This window comes from Pleurodeles waltl, chromosome 1_2 (assembly GCF_031143425.1).
Source record: "Pleurodeles waltl isolate 20211129_DDA chromosome 1_2, aPleWal1.hap1.20221129, whole genome shotgun sequence".
NCBI classification, from domain to species: Eukaryota; Metazoa; Chordata; class Amphibia; order Caudata; family Salamandridae; genus Pleurodeles; species Pleurodeles waltl.
In genome coordinates this window covers 1,238,594,297-1,238,616,992 of record NC_090437.1, presented here as the reverse complement: position 1 = coordinate 1,238,616,992, position 22,696 = coordinate 1,238,594,297, and the positions used below count along the sequence as shown (strand labels likewise).

At 43.5% G+C, this 22,696-nt stretch overlaps 1 protein-coding gene across 1 annotated transcript in view; it reads left to right on the top strand.

The window, feature by feature from the left end:
- The window catches only part of EIF2AK3 (eukaryotic translation initiation factor 2 alpha kinase 3), a 146,446-nt gene that overhangs the window by 65,233 nt on the left and 58,517 nt on the right, over positions 1-22,696 (top strand). Inside the window, exons 6-9 of the mRNA XM_069204578.1 lie at positions 8,629-8,791; positions 9,381-9,521; positions 10,372-10,494; positions 18,477-18,700. Of these exons, the coding sequence (XP_069060679.1) occupies positions 8,629-8,791; positions 9,381-9,521; positions 10,372-10,494; positions 18,477-18,700 (651 nt within the window). The remainder of the gene's footprint in view (positions 1-8,628; positions 8,792-9,380; positions 9,522-10,371; positions 10,495-18,476; positions 18,701-22,696) is intronic.

Here is a 22,696-nt window from a genome sequence, read left to right as displayed (position 1 = left end):
TTTGGAGGAACAGCAGGAGCTGGAGGAAGGAGAGATTGCCTTTCCATGACTTTCAAGGAATTGAGATAGCGAGTGGACTTGATACATCTCCTGATTGGGAATTGTTATCCCCTGGGGGCATGCTTCCTCTGGAGTTTACTTCGTACCATGGAGTAATTAGAAAGGCAGCAGAACTTTTAGATTTGTCTCTGCCTACTACAGAGTTAAAATCTAATATTTTGACGGAGGTTCTCCATACTTTTACCTCGTCATCAGAACCCCTTCTTCCATTTAATGACGCACTGTCAGAGCCAATATTAGATATATGGAAGAAGCCTGTTACTACTCCTGCAGTTTCTAAATCCATCACAAGGAGGTACAGAGTTGCACCAGATGACCCACAGTTCTTGAGTCCGCATCCATCTCCTGAAAGTTTGGTGGTTCAAGCTTCTTGTTCATCTAAATCAGCTCCTGGGTCGTTCCTACAACTCCTGGCGATAGAGAATCTAAGCATATGGAGTAATCGGCTAAAAAGACCTTTTCTTCAGGAAGCATGGCACTAAAGTCAGTCGGTGCAACTTGTGTGCTTGCCAGGCACAGTCATGCATTGATGGATTCAGCAAAATTGCTGCAGGATGTTCAGGGCCATTTTACGGACCATTTGCAAGATAGTCAGGTGGCAGCGAAATAGGTCTGGCTACTGCGGACTCTGTGGCTAGACCCATGGGGACTTCAGTTGCGACCAGAAGGCATGCATGGCTCAGAGGATCGCAGTTTTCATCTGATGCACAGTCCACTTTAATGGATCTTCCATTTGATGGATCTAGACTTTTTGATGCCAAGGCTGACTCGGCCCTAGAAAGATTTAAGAACAGTAAGGCGACTGCTAAATCTTTGGGTCTTCAGGCACTCTCCACAACCTACAAACCATTCTGTACATTCAGGGGATTTAGCCATAGCCCCTCCTTTCGAAGAAGGCAGCAGTTCCAGGGTCAACAGCTTGTCAACCCCCTCTACAGATCCTACAGAGGTCATGGAAGACTTGAATCATGTGGTGCCACCCAGCAGCCTTCCTCCTCCTCCTTCTCTTCCCCTTCTGCTGGGTACTTGTCAGGGAAGCAGCCCTAGTTCTCTCCCCTTTCAGCAGCATGTGTTGCCCGTAGGGGGGTTTGTTTCATTTTCTTCAAAAGTGGAAGTTAACAGGCTCGTGGGTGCTGAGCATTGTAGAAAATAGTTCTGCCCATCCCTTTCAGGAGTTTGCCTCTCCCTTCCCTCCCCAGCAGTCTTTTTGCTCAGAAGAGCACCTGCTGTTGCTTCGGCAGGAGGTTCAAAATCTGCTGTTAAAGACCGCAATGGAGTTGGTTACAGAGCAGTAAAGAGGTCCGGGATGTTATTCAAGATATTTTATGACTCCTGAGAAAAATGGGCATTTGAGGCCCAATTTGGACCTGATGATTTTTAATTGGTTACTCAAACAGGAGAAGTTCAAAATGTTGACCCTGACACAGATCTGTCTTGCATTGGGAAAGGAAGACTGGATGGTTTCTATCAACTTGCAGGATGCTTATTTTCACATCCCCATTCTGAAGTCGCACACGAAGTATCTCCATTTCATGGTGGGGATCCAGAACTACCAGTTTGCAGCTCTTCCATTTGGTCTTACTTCCGCATCTCGAGACTTCACGAAGGTGATGACCGTGGTTGCAGCGCATCACAGAAGGAAGGGAATTTCGGTATACCCTTATCTGGATGAATGGCTGCTCAAACCCAAGTCCCCATAGTTGGTGTTGCACCATCTGCAGATGACAGCCCAGTTGTTGTTCAGCCTGGGCTTTTCATTGAACGTGCCTAAATCTCACCTGGAGCCCTCTCAGCGCCTCATGTTCATAGGGGCAGTACTGGACACAACATTGATTAATGCCTTTCCTCCTCCTCAAGAATTCAGGACATACAGACTATGATTCCAATGTTTCAGGATGGAGTGGTTGTTCCGGTCCTGATGGTCCTGTCCCTGCTCGGTCTGTTCACTTCCTGTATTCTGCTGGTCACTCCTGCATGTTGATGCATGAGGGCTCTCCAGTGGTGCCTCCGCAAGCGGTGGTTTCAACACAAAGGAGATCTCAAGGAGTCAATAACGATCTCCAGAGACACTGCGATGGTGGAGTATGGCCTGCAACCTATTGCAAGGGAGGCCGTGACTACAATCATAACAGATGTTTCCACTCTAGGGTGGAGAGCGCGCCTTGAGACCAAAGGTCTTTGGTCTCCAGTAGAACAAATGTTTCACATTAATCTGTTGGAGTTAAGGGTGATACGTCTGGCTTTCAGGGCCTTCCTCCCACCCCCTTGCGGTCAATCGGTACAAGTCTTGACAGGCAACACCACCGTGATGTGGTACATCCACAAACAGGGAGGAGTAGGGTCTGGACCTGGGCTGAGGACCATCAGATTTGCATAATAGCAAACCATTTGGCCGGAGTTCTCAAAGTACATGCGGACAGTCTTAGCCGTCACTTTTCAGTTGATCACGAGTGGCATCTCCATCCTGAGGTGGTTCTTCACGTCTTCCAGTTGTAGGGGAACCCTCATATAGGCCTGTATGACACTCAAGAGAACACGCAGTGCCCATCGTTTTGCAGCCTCTAGTATCTGATGCATGGAGCATTGAGGGATGTGTTTCAGTTGAGCTGAAGCAACCAGCTGCTTTCCATGTTTCCTCCCATACACTTGATTCCACGGGTTCTGAGGAAGATTCGCCAAGACCATACCTAAATCATATTAATAGCCCTAGCTTGGCCAAGAAGGGTGTGGTACACAGACTTCCTTCAATTCTCACTGTGCCCTCCACTCTGTCTCCCTCACAGGGCAGACCTCCTCTCAGTTGCAGAGGCAGGTTCTACATCCCCACCTCCAGAGCCTGCACCTATATGCCTGAAGATTGAACGGGGCAATCTGAGTTTTTTCTCTCCCCCGAAGTGGTGGATGTTATTTTATCGGCCAGGTGACACTCCACCAAGACTGCCTATGCTGGCAGATGGGCAACATTTGGTAAATGGTGTGAGGAGAGACATGTTGATCCTTTAAAGGCCCATTTATTTAATGCTTTGCAATTTACTTTTTCCTTAGTGCAACAAGGTTGCGTAGTTGGGACAGTCAAGGGTTACCTATCTGCTCTTTCACCTTTTATTTGTTTAGCTGATCAACCCTCTTTGTTTAAGTCCCCTATAGTATTGAGGTTTCTTAAAGGTTGGATGGAATAATAGGTTTCCTCCCACTCAATTATTAATGCCTCAGTGTGATTTAAATTTAGTCTTAACATATCTGATGGGTTTCACCGTTTGAACCATTGCATAGTTGCCTGTTGAGTCGTCTTATGTTTAAAACTGTTTTTCTAATAGCTGTCATGTTGGCTAGGCATATTAGCGAGCTTCAAGCGCTAAGTGTAAAACACACTTTTACTACCTGATAAGGTCATTTTGAAAACCCGGGTGGCTTTCCTACCTTTCATGCTGATGAGGTGATTTTGAAATACAGGGTGGCTTTCGTCCCTAAAGTAGTGACACCTTTCCATTTAGGACAATCCCTTCTGTCCTTTTACCCTCCTCCCCATCCTTCCAAGGATAAGGAAAGGCTGCATCGTCTGGATCCCAAGAGAGCACTGAGCTGCTATTTGGACAGGATGAAAGACTTTAGGGTGGATAATCAGCTCTTCATTGGTTACCTGGGCAAGATGAAGAACAAAACCGTTCACAAAAGAAAGAACACTCTCAACTCATTCTTTGCATAAAAATGTTATTCGCTAGCAAAAAAGGATCCTCCTGAGGGGATTAGAGTTTATTCGACCAGAGTTAAGTCTACCTCTTGGCTAGAGGTGTACTTGTTGACATTTGCAAGGCAGCAACTAGGGCCTCTCTCCACACTTTGGCGATACTGCTTAGACTCTGAAGTGATGAGGGACAGTCATTTTGCCTGTTTAGTGCTGCAGGATTTCTTGGGATAGCCAGACAGGTACCCATCTCGGAGTGCGGGACTGCTTTGGGATTCTATTCAAAAGGTGAGGAATCCACAGGTAGATGTATCCATCAGAAAAACAAGCTACTTACCTTCGGTAATGCTTTATCTGGTGGATTCATTATCTACCTGTGGATTCCTCACGGTCACACCCGCCTCCCCGAAGCCTCTATGGATATACCTAGAATGTTATGGGTTGTATATATTGTGTCATCTCATAATACAAAAGGAGGGACAGGGAGAATTAAGGTCCAGTGCACGGTCTCCCTAGACATAAACTAAACAGAAATAGGGGGGTGCACTGTTCCTGTAACATGTAGAGGGGGAGACCTATTGGTTAGGAGCAAGAGCCCTCACACATCCGTTAGGATGTCATGCTTCATCATCGGGGTGCCCCTCGTCAGACCGACACTGCAATGTCTGACGGGCTCCCCGTTAGGGGGCTCTTTGCCAGAGCTCTTTTAAAGTAGCTGCCGTGGTCAAGTATGGAAAATGGGTACCTAGTGGCAGACGAATGGCAGGAGAGAAAAATTTAAATTGGTTCAGTACCCCGTCAGGAATCATTGTTTAATAATCAAAAAGGGTGCAGACCAAGATTAAAAGCAGTAACAAGAAAGTGATAAATTGAGAGATGATGCTCAAACACTTTAAAAAAAAAGGAGAGGAGTGGAAACTATCACTCGACCTCTAAAAACTGGTCAACATGTTTCGCGTCTGGCGGTCATGAGAGATGAGGCGACGCTTCTTCAGGACCATTAATGATTAGAAACTTCTCCTGTGTCAAGAATCAAGGGGGGAGTATCCCTATCAAAATCAGTTTTGATGCTTTAAGTCAAACGAATAGTCAGACTAATACGAAGCAGTCCCTTACATTGAAGCACAATCAGGTCTCCCATCCCCAGCAGTAGAAAGGGCTCCTTTAGAGGTATAAGCCTAGGATTGTCACTATTTTGGCAGTGGCAGTCCTACTGTCGGCACCTACCCCGGCATCTCCTCCCAAACGAGATAGCACGCTTCAATGCACCTATCTGTAAGCAAAGAGAAGGCATGGCAAGAGAGCGGCCCACATACGCCTCATTGCTTCAGGTAGGTCTGCAGTCACGCCCTTCCAGGTCTTGTTGAATCTCTCAACTAGACCATTGGATTAAGGGTGTGGTGAACTTGTAAGTTACACCACATGCATCCCATATGGACTTCATGTATGCAGACATGAAGTTAGTGCCTATGTCAGACACTCTCTCTCTTTGTGGAACCCCACAAGGATAGAGATCCCCATCAAAGTTCTGGTCACCACAGGTGCAGTCACTGTCCTCAGAGGAATTGCCGCTGGGTAGCGTGTGGTATGGTCCACCAGGATGAACCTGTTGCCTAGGGCTGTATTGGGGTCTAATGGACCAATGAAGTTGATGCCCACCCTTTCATGGGGGGTGGGGGGAATTACAAGAGGTGGGATCATGGGAGCCTTCAGCTTTTTCCCTGACTTCCCACTGGCCCAGCAGGTGGCACAGGACCTGCAGAATGTATGTGCCTGGCAAAGGTCTTGTTTTGCCCTAAGTGACCTGCTAGGTGTATTTTATGAGCCAAACTCAGTAGGAAGGCCCAGTAACACTGGGGGACCACCAGCACTTGCTTCCCCAGAACCCAGAGCCCTAGGCTCACTATATAGGAGATCATTCTCCCAGTAAATCAGGTGATCCCCAGAGGCTTCACCTGCCGCATGGGCTGAGGCCTGTTGCTTCGAGCCCTCAAGAGTGGGACACACTTTCTGTGCTTTGCAGAATTCCTCTGTGGTGGGCACACCCTCAACTTGCCAGCCAGCTAGCTCAATTAGGTTACCTATGGCGGCAGTGTCCTCCCCGGTTGGCTCAGGGGCCTCCTCCTCAGGGACCTCGTCAACCTCCACTTTGCGAACGTCTGGGACTTGTTCCCCGTTCCCCTCTCCTTGGCAGTTGTTTGGGCCATTCTTCCAGGCTCCAGACACCCTTGACTCCCCTTATAGGCAGCCATTATGCGTGTGGTCATACAGACCCACTGAGCCAGTCCCATCAACTCCGGGTGAGGCCTGAGCTCTATCTCCGTCCAGGTAGTGTGGTCTGGGTCATTGCCTAACAGACAGTCTACCGGCATGGCATGACTTGCAACTACTTAGAGCACAGAGACCCTCTCTGCCCCCAACTCAGAGGGAACCAGAGCCACCGGTAGATGGCTCTCACAACTGTCAGCTACCATGACTTGGTGGGATGTGTTCGGTAGGTCCTACTGTGCTGACACCAGCTAACCCTTGACAGTAGTCATGCTGGCTCCTATGTGAAGCACAGCCTCCACCCATTGCCCATTATTGGTAACTCACTGCCTATACTTGGAAGTATTAGCATGCTTGTGGGCTTTTGCACCATTTCTGCATCCCTAAGGGATTCTAGGGTTATCTCTGTCTGTTCCCCAAAGCTATCTGGGACTACCTCCTCCCCGAGCGCCACACTAACCATCACAGGTGTCTGCCCCCCAGTGGTGGGGATGTGCCCTTTATGGACATTTGAAGTCGCCCTTAGAGTGACCATACTTGGAGAAATCTGCACATTGGGGAACCCACCTCCCTGTTTTTTGATCAAATAACCCTTTCTTCTTAGGATCAGACTGGGACTGGTTATCACTACTCCCTTGGGGATTATTTGGGGGGCCTTTAGAGAACTCGTTATTTTCAAGTTTTTCTCCCCCCCTCTTTCTTCTGTTGGGAACCCTGACCGAGGTGGTGTCCCCCCAGAGAGGTGATCAGTAGCTGTATAAATAGTACCTAGGACGCATTAAAAATGACAATGCACGGGGTTCGAAGAGGAGAAGATGATTTGAAAAAATAGGGCTACATCGGATTTTCCGGCGTGGCACAGACGATATGTTGTTCCTTTCCACGCTGCAAATGATGCGTCGATTGCCAGGAGTGCAGCCTTGGTTCCTTACTGTGATGCAGGTATATCGTGACACCCAGGGGTGAAGCGTTGAAAATCCTTGACTCGCTGGTAGGCGATGCAGCGAAATTTCAGCTGCAAGGCAGGGGCTGCGTCAATTTCTGCAGGTGTTGTTGATTTTCCAATGCACTGGGATTTTTTTCTTTTTGGTAAAGTCTTTGTGGCCCTGAGACTTCAGAACAGGAGGCAAGCTCAATCCAAGTCCTTAAAGAGCACTTGTGGGGAAAGCAGAGTCCTTCCAGCAGATTCAGAGGCCAACAGGGCAGCAGTCCTTCTCAGCAAAGCAGTCCAGATGACTTCTTTGGGCAGCCAGGCAGTCCCCCTGATACAGTCCGGTTGTAGACCCAGATGTGTCTGATTTGGTGGTGGTAAGAAACCCAGTTAATATACCCAAAAATGCCTTTGAAGTGGAGGAAACTTCAAAGAGTGGTTTTGAAGTGCACAAGTTCCCCTTTCAGCCCAGTTCTGTCTGCCAGGATCCCTGTGGAGGGTTATCAGTCCTTTGTGTGAGGGCAGGCCTTTGAAGTATAAGAGAGAGCCCTCCACCCTTCCTTCCCAGGGAGACCCGTTCAGTATGCAGATGAATGCAGACATGACAGAATGTTCTTTGTTTATGGCTGTCTGGGTGGAATGCACATGGGGAGCTGTTAACCAGCACAGACCAGACCTGGATTGGAGACAGGCTGTAAGGCACAGATGGCAGTAACTGCAGAGAAATGCCCACTTTCCATACTTGACATTTCTAAAATAGTAATATTAAATCCTACTTCACCAGTAATCAGGATTTTGTATTACCATTCTGGACATACTAAACATGACAGGGCTACTCCTTCCAGATCAGAATCTATAACTTAAAAGTATATGAGGGCAGTTCTAATGCTAGTCTGAGAGGAGCAGGCCTTACAGTAGTAAAAAAACAAATGTTTAGGTTTCCCCTACCAGGTCATGTAAAACACATAAGTACATATCCTACCTTTTAAGTAGTTTTAAATGCCAAGTCGAAGTGGCAGTGAAACTGCACACACAGGCCTTGCAATGGCAAGCCTGAGACACGGTTAAGGGGCTACTTATGTGAGTGATACAATCATTGCTGCAGGCCTAATAAGTAGCATTTTATTTTACACACCCTGGGCACATGTAGTGCACTTTAGTAGGGACTTACATGTAAATTAAATATGCCATTTGGGTAGGAACCAATGTTACCATGTTGAGGGGAGAGAGCTTATGGACATTAGCACTGGTCAGCAGTGGTAAAGTGTGCAGAGTCCTAAAACCTACAAAAATGAGGTCAGAAAAACGAAGGGAGGTAGGCAATAAGCCTCTTTATTATAACCAAGCTGAAAATGTTCTATTTTGCTTTTCCTATGACATCGTCCAAAATTTCTGAAGTGAAAGCTCAATATTATCACGTCTGTGTTTTCATTGGCAGGATGTTGAGTTTAGTAGTTGCACTGGTTACCTTCAAATTGGTAATGGAATTTCTTTTTTTTTTATTTTTTAAACCTTTTGTTTTTATAATTCAGTGCTGCTCTTATATTTGTTAATGTTTTATGAAATCCACTTAAGTGTAAGTCTGAAAGTACAGTACTCACGTATACATAAATGGCTTGTTTTTTGTTCTACAAAGTAGTAGTACAGCAGCTGTATAAATCTAAAAAAACTATGTTTTGTTTAGTTTTGCACTCCAATTGCTTCTGCTTGGTTGGTTACAAATGGGAAGATTATCCCCATCAGTCTCTTTGATGACACCAGCTATACTTCCAATGATGAGATCTTGGAGGATGAGGAAGATATTATCGAAGCTGCTAGGGGAGCCACAGAATCCAGTTTCTATTTGGGTGAGAAAGTTCTCAAATCGTTGTGCATTTGAATTCATAAATAGCTTCTGTGTTTAAAGTTATCATTGTTTGTTGCTGTTGCTGTACTCCATAGAGAATTGTAAGAAAGGCTATGACTGTTAAAGATTGTTCCCTATACTGTCCAGGGAAGAAATTTTGTACTGATTTAGTTGTAATTGTTCATTACGCCTTGTGGTGATTGAGGGCACTCCATCTGTTAACTAGCCTGTAGATTTGAAAGCTAATATCTGTCTTCATCAAATAGGTGTCATTACTTTGCCAATACGTTCTGCTTTTCTTTTTGACCATCTCCTAAATATTTATATACATCTATGGCTCCATTTCTAAACGATTCTTTTTAGAGAAAGTAGTCTTTGCTGATAATGGTAATTCATCAAGGCCTAAGCATTCTTCTCTCTCCTCTACTGTATTTTCTTGATTTTATCCATTTATGTTCACATTGTTTTATCTAAAATCATTCAGTATTTTATTGTGTTTTTAGTATAAAAATAAATTATGTATTCACAAGTCCTAGGATAGTGGAGATGCTACTCTTTTCATAACTATTCATCATTGGTTGTTTACACAGGAATGTACAGGGGCCAACTCTATCTACAGTCATCTGTCAGAATTTCAGAAAAGTTTCCTGTGAATCCAACCGCTCTTGATACAAGAAGAAATGAAAATTCTGTTGTTACTTTGCCCAGGATTAGATGGAAACCTTTAATCCGTGAGTAACTGTTATCCCGTTTGAAAGTAAGGGAATCATCCAGCATCGCAGACGTTGTGCCCCAAATGTCAGCTCTGCAGATACTATTTGTCCCCCTTCATTGTGGGCAGTTTCCGCCAGGTTACAGCAAAATTAATGTTTCCAGAATTTCACTCTATGCTCACTTTTTGAACACCAGAGTTAGGGGGTTTCTATTAAGGGTGTGTGAAATGCATGCAATTGCTTTTGTGTAATTACTTGAATATTCAACAGAATTTTGCATAATTATTTGAAATGCAAATTTGTCATTTCGTGCTATATGTTTTGTGTGAAATGCATATGCATGTCAATCTTTGTCACAAGGATGTATTTGACTAAAAAGGTAGAGCAAAAAGCATTATAAACAACAGTGGCGCATGTTTTGTTGTTCCTGTGTGTTAATGGTAATTGTTTTGCTGGGAATAATGCATAATTACACAAAGTGGTATAATGGTGTTGTTTCTCGAATTAGGCATAAAGTGAAATTCCCAAAATTAGACAGATGACACCAGTGTGATGTAAATTCCACGCAGGCCTAGTCTCCATATACTGTGTATACAGTCAAAAGGAAAGAACACCGAATTTGTGGAATGTCGTAGCTATAAGATACAATCCCATTCTCACCAGGCGGTAAATCAATACATTTAGAAATTCCCATAAAGCTCTTTTCTAGCCACACTTCACATTCTGCTCTAGATAAGTGACTGATACATATGTTCTCAACAATATAGTTTAGGGTGGTATATGAACAATGTAATTGGCTTGGAGTAAGATGATATTTATTAAGCGAAAAAGTATTTACCATGCCTGATGGCAGTATTTCTGTTTCCAGATTCTCCTTCTAGGACACCTGTGTTGGTTGGTTCTGATGAATTTGATAAATGCCTCAGCAATGATAAATATTCTCATGAGGAGTACAGCAATGGTGCTCTCTCAGTGCTACAGTATCCTTATGGTAAGTGTCAATGAAAATCTTGTGTGGAATCTCCTTATGGGCTGTGGGAAAAATAGATCTACTGTAATTTATCAGGGCAGGATACATTTTTTTACAATCTCAGTTTGGCCTTAATGGCAGCTTAACATTTGTTTCCGTTTCATAGGATGTACAGACAAAATATTCAGTTGATGATTAAAAAAAGAAATACTACCATTTAGCACCAAGATTGTTTTGAAAACTGTAATTTTCACCATAAATGTTTTACTCACTCGTGATTAGGCAAATGTTTCCTCCATGTGTAATACAAATCTAGCCCACATATAGGGGACATATGATCCATGAATTGCCTCTTAGTTTACTAATAACATTGCAATCAGAGCAGGAGTGTTTCTCAGTTTATGTTTAAACGCTCACTTTTAATAAATATATTACTAAAGGATGATGTAGCAGCACACTGTCGTTTACAGACAGTAAATTTTAAAGAAATGTCCTATAACCATTCCACTAACTTGCAGCTGATAAAGATAATACTATATAGTGTATGAACAATGAGTTGCGAAAATTGGGTTTCAGAAAACATATGTATCATTTCCAAATCATCAAGTAAGGTGTTGTGATTTGTTTTCATCCTTTTAAAATATTTTTTTCATCACACAAATACAAAAAATGGCCTTTCACAACTACTGAAATATATTATGAAATGTTTGCAGGCACAAAATTTAAATAACTCTTTGTACAGCAGGTCAGAGAGTTCACCTTACAAAATCCTGGAACTCTGCAGTCAGAAGGCTAATATGACAAGATCTAAAGGCATCTTTATTATTCCTGCACTTTCTTACTGAACAGAACACCTGTTCTTTGTCAACTGGCCAGAAGGGGCGCATAGGTCCTTAAAATAGCTTGAACTGATTAAATATGACTGGCCAAGGCAAGTGGGCGAGTAGAGTTTTTGAGTCCTGCTCATATGTGACTTCACCAGCACTTTGAAATTTGCTATGTCCATGGATAATATAACCACTACCTTCACCACTCCCTGCCGCCTGTGCGAATATCCCAAAGTCAGCTCTTGTTCAATTATTATCTTTATAGTTGAAACAATGTGCTCATTCTTTTTTTTCCACTCATACAATTTACTAATAGTTTTGATTATTTTCTTCATCAGTGCTTCAGTCGTGCTTTTGTGAGCATGACTGAAGCACCTATGTCTACTAAAGCAACATTGATTACATTATTTATGTTTCTGTTCTACAGAATAGTCATTTATGAAGTCTTGCAATCTTTTCTTAAGTTGCTTTGGTCATGCCATGTGGTCACTGCCCTTCATGTTTGTGCCTTCAAGTAACCTATGCAGTAATTGACTGATAGACTGTTGCACATAGCTTATTAAAAGCATTCTTTGCACTGTTCTATTTCAGCCAGTTTGGTGACTTAACCTCTTTTAATTAAATGGTAGTCTCTCATATGAGGCAGCTTACTCCCTGATGACATATGCTAATGTCATACCTCCATGTCTGTTGAAAAGACTATATTGAGGTTTCTTGTCTATACAGACCGGTCATCAATCTTTTGAAAAGTGGGTTGCATGCTGGTCACAATGTTTCTTTTCACCTCCTTCCAGGTGGCTGGCTCTCATTGGATTGCAGCACATCTAAAATTGAGCTTGAGTTATTCATCTACTTTGGTCTGTCCTTAGAGGTTATTTGATGGTATGAGCTTCTTATGGTGGCTTATTCATAGGAACTGCCTGATAGCCTTCCTGGCCTAAATCATGCATGAAGAAAGGTAAAGTTTATAGAAAAGGCGACTCTACAGATACTAATTAAAGTAACAGCTGTTGGCCATTGTTGAAACAGCAGGACATGGTCTCATTGGTTAATGTTCTCATGGAAACCTGTTAGCCTTCTGGGACGATCTGGAAGTCCATTCTGCAGAACAGCCATTGGAAAAATTAAGAAGCAATTCTTAACCAGAAATGTATGTAACAAAATACCTCCTCTTGGTCCACATCTTTGGACAAAGACACGCTTCATAAAAACATATTGCCTTTCATTGATCCATATTTGAATCTCAGGTATTTGTGGCAGAGATCATCTTCTTTCAGAAGAACAGTTTGTTACTGTGCTTACAGTATGGCGACACTACACTGAACTGCTGGGCCCTGGAGGTTTTGTGTATTGGCAGCTAAATAAATATTTAAAACACCATCTCGACTTTCTGGCTATCCTTGATTAAACCTACGAAGGTTGCACGATTATTAGTAGATCTAGTGTGATTGGTGACATGTAAGTACTTTTATTGGCTATTACTGCTGACACATGCTTATTTTTGGTTAGAGCAAGGTATGGATATCTGTATTGTGGTGGTGTTGATGATTGATTGCATGTTGTGGTTTTGGGTTAATTTGTTTTGGTCTGGCCATTGCTGTGACTCTGCTGTAAAAATGTTGTACAGCATCACCAGTGAGCCACCAGCAAGCTCTTTTCAAGTATTCTTCCATCCTCCAAGAGCATTTTGTCGTTCTTTGGGAAATATGTTGTAGAAATACTGATTACTGAGGTGCCCACCACCATTAGAAAGACAGACAATCATACTGCAGGTGGGGTATCCTTTGATGAATTATAAGTGCTCCTGCACTAGTCCTCCATAAATCGTGACTGCATGCTGCTTTTGTATGGTCTCACTGAAAAAGGACTATGATGAAGAGAAACTTTTGAAATGGTGTTATCCACCTAGTCACTTTTATGAAGGGAATCAAGATCTTAAAATTGTCCTTGATGAGCTAAGCCTTTAAGATCTGAGCCTCTCATGCACATTTAAACAAACATTAGGCCACAGTAAGAAGCCTCTACATTTTGATCTGATGCAGAGTGTTTGACCTGGCCCTTTTTTGCAGGGTCATCCCCATACTTTTTGCCTCCTTCCTCCTATTTTTTCTGACCTGTTTCTGTTTCTGTTGACGTTTGAACTCTGAGCACTTTACCACTGCTAACCAGTGCTAAAGTGCATATGCTCTCTGTGTAAATTGTACTGTTGATTGGTTTATCCATGATTGGCATATTTGATTTACTAGTAAGTCCCTAGTAAAGTGCACTAGAGGTGCACAGGGCCTGTAAATCAAATGCTACTAGTGGGCCTGCAGCACTGGTTGTGCCACCCACATAAGCAGACCTGTAATCATGTCTCAGACCTGCACTGCAGTGTCTGTGTGTGCAGTTTTAAACTGTAAATTCGACTTGGTAAGTATACCTACTTGCCAGCCCTAACCCTTCCCTTTTCCTACATATACGGCACCCCTAAGGTATGCCCTAGGTAGCCCCACGGGCAGGGTGCAGTGTATAGTTAAGGTAGGACATATACTAATGTGTTTTATATGTCCTAACAGTGAAATACTGCCAAATTCGGTTTTCACTGTTGCAAGGCCTATCTCTCTCATAGGTTAACCTGGGGGCTGCCTTTAAACATGATTAAAGCGTAAATTCCCCATGGGAGCAGATAGACCTGTGGAGTTTGGGACCTCTGGACCCACAATTTAAAAATACATCTTTTAGTAAAGTTGGTTTTAAGATTGTGTGTTTAAAAATGCCACTTTTAGAAAGTGGGCATTTTCTTGCTTGAACCATTTTTGTGACTCTGCCTGTTTGTGGATTCCTTGTCTGGGTTAGTTTGACAGTTGGGCTGTTTGCACCTCTCTCCAGACAGTGACACAAAGTGGGCTGGGGAGTTGCCTGCATATTCTGATGAGCAATCTGTGCTAGGAGGGAGGCGGGGAGTGGTCATTGGCATCTGGAAGGGCTGTGCCTGCCCTCACACAATGCAGACTCCAACCCCGTGGTGTGTGTCTGAGGCCTTGCTAAGTGAGACTTTCCTTTGAAGCAAGCCCACTTCAAAGTCCAAAATGGGTATAAGGAGAGGACCCCAAACCACAGACTTTAGACACTTCTAAGGTAGGCACTCTACCTTAAAGACACTTCCTGGAGAAGAAACTGGAACCAGAACCTGCATCCTGCCAAGAAGAACTGCCTGGCTGCCCAAAGGACTCACCTGACTGTTTTCTGTGAAGGACTGCAGCCTTGCTGCTGCCCTGCTGCTCTGCTGCTCTCTGGCTGTGGTGAAGAAGTGCTCTCCAATGGCTTGTATAGAGCTTGCCTCCTGTTCCATGAAATCTCAGAACCAAAAAGACTTCATCTCTACAAGAAGGACTCCTTGGGCCTGCCCCGTGGTTAGAAATTCACCGCACGCCAAACCGGAACGTCGCATCGCGATTTCGCAAGGAGAAGATCAACGCAGCGCCTGCGTTGCGACTGGAACTTCGGCGCACAGCCGACCCGGGACGACGCAGCCCAACTTCCAGAGAGGAATTGATGCAGCGCCTGCCATGCTGGAGAAATTTCCACGCAACGCCCACTGGATTGACGCAGCACTTGTGACTTCGCTCCGCAAGCCCAGGATTCCACGCACAGTCACCGGGGCGTCCGAAAACCCCGCCGCCCGAAGAGGAACCAAGTCAGCACGCCGGAAATCAATGCAAAGTCTTCCCCTGCGTGGAAAATAACGACGCAAGTCAGTGTGCGAAGGAGCGAAACCGACGCACACCTCCCCGTTTTCCACGCATCGACTCCTCTGCGGTCCCTTGCGGAGATTTTGAACACGAACCAGGTACTTTGTGCTTGCGAGAGACCTTTATTGTTCTTAAGAGACATTTATTTGTTTTTCAAAGATTTAAGACACTTTATATCACTATTCAGTGATATCTCAACATTTACTTATTTCATCTTTAATCGTTTTGACCTGCATCTTAACAGATAAATATTATATATTTTTCTAAACACTGTGTGGTGTATTTTTGTGGTGCTATATGGTGTTATTGTATGATTTATTGCACAAATACTTTCCACATTGCCTTCTAAGTTAAGCCTGACTGCTCAGAGCCAAGCTACCAGAGGGTGGGCACAGGATAATTTGGATTGTGTGGGACTTACCCTGACTAGAGTGAGGGTCGTTGCTTGGACATGGGGTAACCTGACTGCCAACCAAAGACCCCATTTCTAACACAGAGTATACACAAAAAAATAGTACCAACGGTAGAAGCTTTCTCCACCACTGTACATTCACCATCACTGTAATATGAACTAGTTTTAAGATTATTTGTGTACAGTCACAATGTAGATTTTAATTGCTGATTTCAGACACTGCCATTGCATCATCAGTGGTTCTCTTTGAATGTGGTCTACTTTGAAGAATGCCATCTGAAATGTGTACCTTATTTCCAGCACTTACAGGCTTACCAAAGTTTGAAGGAAAGCCAAGGCAGAAAAAGCTGAGACTCCCACAGCCCAATGTAGCACCTGTCAGCTCAGCGGGAAGACCTTCCCACCCTATTCCAGCAATGCTTACTGGTACAGACCTGTACTGTGTGCCATCTCCACCCTCCATTGTTCCATCCTGTCTATACATACACATTAGGATTACTGAATATTTGTGCATAGAACCAAGTATTGTGGTGTAGACCCAGGCATCGGGATTAGACCCATTTTGCCGTCTCCAAACTAGACTTTTGTTTCTCAGTTCAGATCCTCAAACTTAACCATTGTGCGGCTAATGCTTTAAAAGAGCTGCATTTATTCAAAGACAGTTCATTATCCACAACTGTACAGGTTATGAGACGAGCAAGATGGATCTAAATAACACATGTACAGAGCAATTTGCCTGTATGCCTTGCTATGCATCTAATGTCTTTTCCCGCCCTTCAACATAGTGTTAAGAGAACCAGGTACATTCCACTTGTATTCAAATGGCTGTTCCTGCATACCAATCCCATGTTTAATGTTGTCTTGTGCCGTTTGTGTGTTGCAAGTTTTCAAAAAGTTTGAGAAGATTTACAATTCATTGTCCACATTTTTTGCATTTGGTAGTTCTAGTAGGATTCCTACAGAACCCTGCTAATAGCTGTGTTGTATTCCCAGAAAGATAATTGCCTCAGGCAGTGCCATGCAGGTTAATGGGAGGAGTCATGTATCTTGCAGCCAGCCTTATTTACCTGGTTTTGCTGGTTTTTAAAGTAGCTTTATTTTGACAATGCACTATTGGCTTTTATGTCTGTGTTTCTCACATTTAATGGGCAGCTCTGAGCAAAGACGTAAGACAGTGAACATATGTGAGTAGTATCTTCTCAATCTGTTGTTTGCAAGATTGGGATATCTTGTGGCAGTCAATTTTCCTCTTTAAAAGTTCTCCTCCGTTAATTGACAGTCAGTGTTTTGAACTATGCTATCTTTGCTGGGAGGGGGGTTGTCGCATGCAGTATAGATGCTTGCTTGCTCCTGATATGGACTTGATTGAAGAGCATCTTATTGCCTGATTCTTCTGACCACTTATGGCAGCTACCTTTGCGGTCAGACACTGGTTCTGAAGATTTATAGTTTGAAAATGAATCACCTTTGAGTTCTGTTTACATTGTGAATTAATGCTCCCCTTGGAAAGAATGAACCATTTTATTTTTGCTATAGCGTGGCTCTATTTACATGAACCCAACTCCAACCTTTTCCCCATTGTGTAAATATACCAGGCAGAGACTCCCAGCTCCATCCCCAATAGATTACATTTACCTGCACAGTTTGTGGGGAGTTCAGGCAGATCGATTTATTGACAGCATAAAAGGGCGGGAATGAGGAAGGTTTTGTATTCGCTTTTCACCAGCAAATGTGTTCCTTGTTTTAAACCAGCAGAGTAGAATGTGACCGTATGTGTTTTACATTTTGACAATAGCTCCTAATTGTGCAGCAGTCTGGAAGTTTGTTTGACAAGTATAGTAATTTTAAGGTACTTCTTTTCACACTTATCTTTTGGGTGTTTACAACCTACTGAGATTGGGAAAAATTGATTTATGTTATCGAAAAATCGCTTTCCCTGTCAGAAGTGCAGATAGAGAAAAATTTGATCTCCTCCTCAACATTATATTAGATAGAGAGAGAAAGGCTAGAAAATGGATACATGTGGACTGCGGTCTAGTGATGCCATCAGGGGGATCTTGAGGCAGAATCGGTAAGTTTTAGGTGTTCCCCTAAAAGTTTAAAGGATTTAGCCACTAGTTGATTGTGTGAGAACAATATCAGAATCAGTAATTTCACACAAGGGATTTTTATTTTGAGATCCACATAGACTCTAAAATCTGTTAAAGTGCCCTGTTTTTATTTATCAACAACACCTTCCTCCACCCATTGCTATACTCCCAAGGTAACATTTTGTTTTTGACTATGCGTGCTTTATGATCCTAGTGGGTTAATCTCTCTATATTTTGGAATGACACAATCCTTCATAAGCGTCATTCAACTTTGCATCATCGAATCCTAACAAATATTTGTAAATCAGTGAACGTTGCTGGCAAGTGTGACTGGGACTCAAATCAAGAGGTGAGACTGCCTTGGTCTTTTTTAAAATTTTTAGACTACATCTTTGTGTGACCTGGACACACTCTCCAAACTTGGGATATGATTTGTTGCAACAACTGAATGCACACCACACCTGTAGAAAATAACACCCAAAATAATGAAGTATAGAATTGATCTTTATATTAGACAAGTCTTAATGCTCTAATGGGAAAATGCTGCTCATTCCAGAAGTGGAACTTTTTTCGTTCAATGCCACTCCTAGATGTTCAGAGAAATTAGCACAAACTGAAATCGTGGTGGAATAATCTATACTTAGAAGTTCATTATCCTGACAAAACTGTTGGTTAATTGTGGATAGTCACTGGCTCTTGGTTTAAGAGCCTGTGCTCGAAACCAATAGCTTGATTTTCAAAAATAAAAATGTTGCTTCTTTTCCAAAAATGAGAAAGCAGGAGAATACACCCATTGGTGCTGCATATGTTTATTGATACTCTGCTTTTCATACTGGAATCACACATGTTGATGTCTCTGCTAATTGCCAGATTTAATCCCTTTACTATTTATACAAATGTTAGTATAGCTGCTAATCTGTCCTTCTTTTTCCTGTTTAAGATAATGGTTATTACTTACCGTATTACAAGAGAGAGAGAAACAAACGTGGCACACAGATCACTGTTGGGATTCTTGAAAATCCAAATTATAAGAACATGCGCAAAAAAGATCCGGTCCTGCTTCTGCACTGGTGGAAAGAAATCATAGGCACCATTCTTCTCTGCATAACAGCTACAACCTACGTTGTGCGCAAGCTTTTCCATCCGCATCCACTGGACGCTAGAGTAAGTATGCCTTTAGAACAGTGTCGTAACTCTAGTAAAACATTTGTAAACATTACATTTGTAATGCCATTTTATTTTAGCAGTCCTATTATGTACAACAATCTTCACCGTATATAGAATGTTATGTATGTTTCTGTTGTCTAAATACAGTGATTAAATGATAAAATTACACAAGAAGTTAGTCTGTTAATCATAAAACTTAAATATCTAGTTATGCAATGCAATGGGTCACACGTTTGCTCGAGTTAGAGCTATTGGGGTTGTAAATTCATACTGGCCTTTTCGTGCCATATGAATTGAAAAGTAAAACAGTTGACATAAGCGAGCCGATTCAAAGCGCCACGGATGCCCTGACCATGAGTGTGAAGGAGACACACAAAAGGAAAAAGAAATTTGCTTGCAGTCAAACGTATCAGCAAATGTGCAATTATCCACGTAACAGGGTTGGTGTCCAAGGCAGTAACAAAACAGCCCCAAGCAGGGAATAAACGCAAAGCATTTACCAAAGATAACAAAGAATTTTGAAAGGTAAGTCCATGAACAAGTGATATTGATGTGTGTGCGGTGTGCATTGGTAAAAGCCCCCAAATACATCACAACAGGTCAAAGCGCTTGCACGCTCGACCTAAAAAAAAGCACAACATTTAAAAGGCTTAAATATTTTTAAAAAGTTTACTCTCTGAACAGTTTAAAAATGTTATGAATTCAGGTTGCCATTCTTGAATTCATTGAAGTCTGGCTTTCTTTAATGACTTTGCACAAGCACCGGGCTTTAAACCTTTCTGAAAATATTCAAACAAATACAGTGTAGCAGTGGTAGGAGGTAAGTTTTGACTCAATATTAACATTGGCTGTATACTTCTTTGGAACCTGACTCTGGACTGTCTTTAAGAGGGGAACTGCATTACAAAGTGAGAAATACTTTTGTAACGCTTTACTTACTTTAACCAAAATGCGTTTTAGCGGCGGTTCTGAAGGATATTTCTAATCTCAGCTTTCTCACCTTTAGTATAACACCCAGGTACCTCACTGAATCTGGAAATTTTCCTAGTAGTACCACTACCCTCCACCTGGTTATTCTGTACGGCTCTGTGTTGGCTACAGGGATGCATATAACTTCCACCGATGCACGTCAATGTGAATTCCTTTCTTTCTCCCCTTTGAACTCGGATCTGGCGCTCCACTCCATTTTTCCGCAGTTTGAGTTTTATTCAAACTGAATTCCATTGTGCAAGGGAAAGATGTCCCCACCAAAACTACAGAATTGAAACCTGGCCATGGTTGTTTTAAAGAGGTGTTGGTGATGGATCTACACTAGTTGTGCTTCAAATGCTTGAGCTTGGGTCACAGCTCTCAAGTTGTGTGATGAGTGTTTCTTCATGCACACAAAGGCAATTTGTGACAGTCAACCTAAGCTGTACATCACGAACCGTCAAAAGAAGCCTTGAAAGTCCTGCTGCCACTCTAAGTTGAGGGCACGGACCTATTCCTGCTGTCAAGGCCGTTCCTGTGACAGGTACTCTTCGCAGTCAGTCATCTGATAAGTTCATGTAAAAGCAGAAACACAAGAATGGAAAGTGGGACTCAACTCCATCCCTCCACTTTATAAAGAGAAGTCGCAGTGGCATCAAGGTGTCACTCAGTCTCGCTCCTGAGCTTCCATTCAGGAACTGATCCCACAGTTGATCCTGATGCGCCTGAGTTCCAGGGTCATCGGTAACACCACAGCAGGTTCATTGTCTTTAGGGTGGGGCATGCTGCTTATTTATAGCAGTCTTCTGACTTTCTCTGGTGCTGCTTTGGCCCCCACAGATCTGCAGGGGCCTCTAGCTGGGCTGCTGCTGGTGAGTCTATCCTCGTTACCGTTTGTGCCTCGTGAAGCTGCCTCAAATTCCAAGGCAGGCATTGGCCTCTATGTCACAGTTACCAGAGGCGAATGCATTTCAACAAATATTTCTCTCTGATTCCCCTTTAGTGCACCTAGTTCCTGCCAAAACAGTTTTTATACCACAGAGACGTTCTTGGTTTGTCCACAGTCATTTTGTGTTTGACCAGAGCTTGCCACCACCTGGAGATGACAATTGTGAGGCTAATATACACATTATGATGATAAGAGTTTATACATGGACTTACAAGAGGCCAGTGGGTTTAATCCTTATCCTGAAACGGGGTTTTCACCTTTGGGCAGCCAACTAAAGAGATAGAGCTTCCTTTGTTGTAATTATAAGATGTGCTGCTGAAGACCTGAATTTACAACCTCATTCTCTGGAGAAAACAATTGTGCTTACTGAGGGTTCTTCAACCTGAGCCATCTTCTTCTGAGCCCTTACTATGGTCAATGAAGCCCAAACTGACATCATTATGGGCACTTGGAATAAGCCTTGCTGTTGTCCATCAGTGAACAGGTGGCCAGATGCCACACACCAGTGTCTGCCGATTTCTTCTTGCGCAGCATCCTATCTTGAGAGTTTTGTGATCCAAGCTTTTACCAGCAAGGTAAATTCTAATTAATTCCCCATTGTAGGAGGCTGGACTGGCTTGTAGTGAGTACCAAGGGGTACTTGCACCTTGCACCAGGCCCAGTTATCCCTTATTAGTGTATAGGGTGTCTAGCAGCTTAGGCTGATAGATAATGGTAGCTTAGCAGAGCAGCTTAGGCTGAACTAGGAGACGTGTGAAGCTACTACAGTACCACTTAGTGTCATATGCACAATATCATAAGAAAACACAATACACAGTTATACTAAAAATAAAGGTACTTTATTTTTATGACAATATGCCAAAGTATCTTAGAGTGTACCCTCAGTGAGAGGATAGGAAATATACACAAGATATATATACACAATAGCAAAAATATGCAGTATAGTCTTAGAAAACAGTGCAAACAATGTATAGTTACAATAGGATGCAATGGGGAAACATAGGGATAGGGGCAACACAAACCATATACTCCAAAAGTGGGATGCGAACCACGAATGGACCCCAAACCTATGTGACCTTGTAGAGGGTCGCTGGGACTATTAGAAAATAGTGAGAGTTAGAAAAATAACCCTCCCCAAGACCCTGAAAAGTGAGTGCAAAGTGCACTAAAGTTCCCCTAAGGACAAAGAAGTCGTGTTAGAGGAATAATGCAGGAAAGACACAAACCAGCAATGCAGCAACTGTGGATTTCCAATCTAGGGTACCTGTGGAACAAGGGGACCAAGTCCAAAAGTCACAAGCAAGTCGAAGATGGGCAGATGCCCAGGAAATGCCAGCTGCGGGTGCAAAGAAGCTTCTACTGGACAGAAGAAGCTGAGGTTTCTGCAGGAACGAAAAGGGCTAGAGACTTCCCCTTTGGTGGACGGATCCCTCTCGCCGTGGAGAGTCGTGCAGAAGTGTTTTCCCGCCGGAAGAACGCCAACAAGCCTTGCTAGCTGCAAATCGTGCGTTTGGCGTTTTTGGACGCTGCTGGGGCCCAGGAGGGACCAGGAGGTCGCAAATTGGACCTGAAGAGAGAGGGGACGTCGAGCAAGACAAAGAGCCCTCACTGAAGCAGGTAGCACCCGGAGAAGTGCCAGAAACAGGCACTACGAGGATGTGTGAAACGGTGCTCGCCGAAGTTGCACAAAGGAGTCCCACGTCGCCGGAGACCAACTTAGAAAGTCGTGCAATTCAGGTTAGAGTGCCGTGGACCCAGGCTTGGCTGTGCACAAAGGATTTCCGCCGGAAGTGCACAGGGGCCGGAGTAGCTGCAAAGTTGCGGTTCCCAGCACTGCAGCCCAGCGAGGTGAGGCAAGGACTTACCTCCACCAAACTTGGGCTGAAGAGTCACTGGACTGTGGGGGTCACTTGGACAGAGTCGCTGGATTCGAGGGACCTCGCTCGTCGTGCTGAGAGGAGACCCAAGGGACCGGTAATGCAGCTTTTTGGTGCCTGCGGTTGCAGGGGGAAGATTCCGTCGACCCACGGGAGATTTCTTCGGAGCTTCTGGTGCAGAGAGGAGGCAGGCTACCC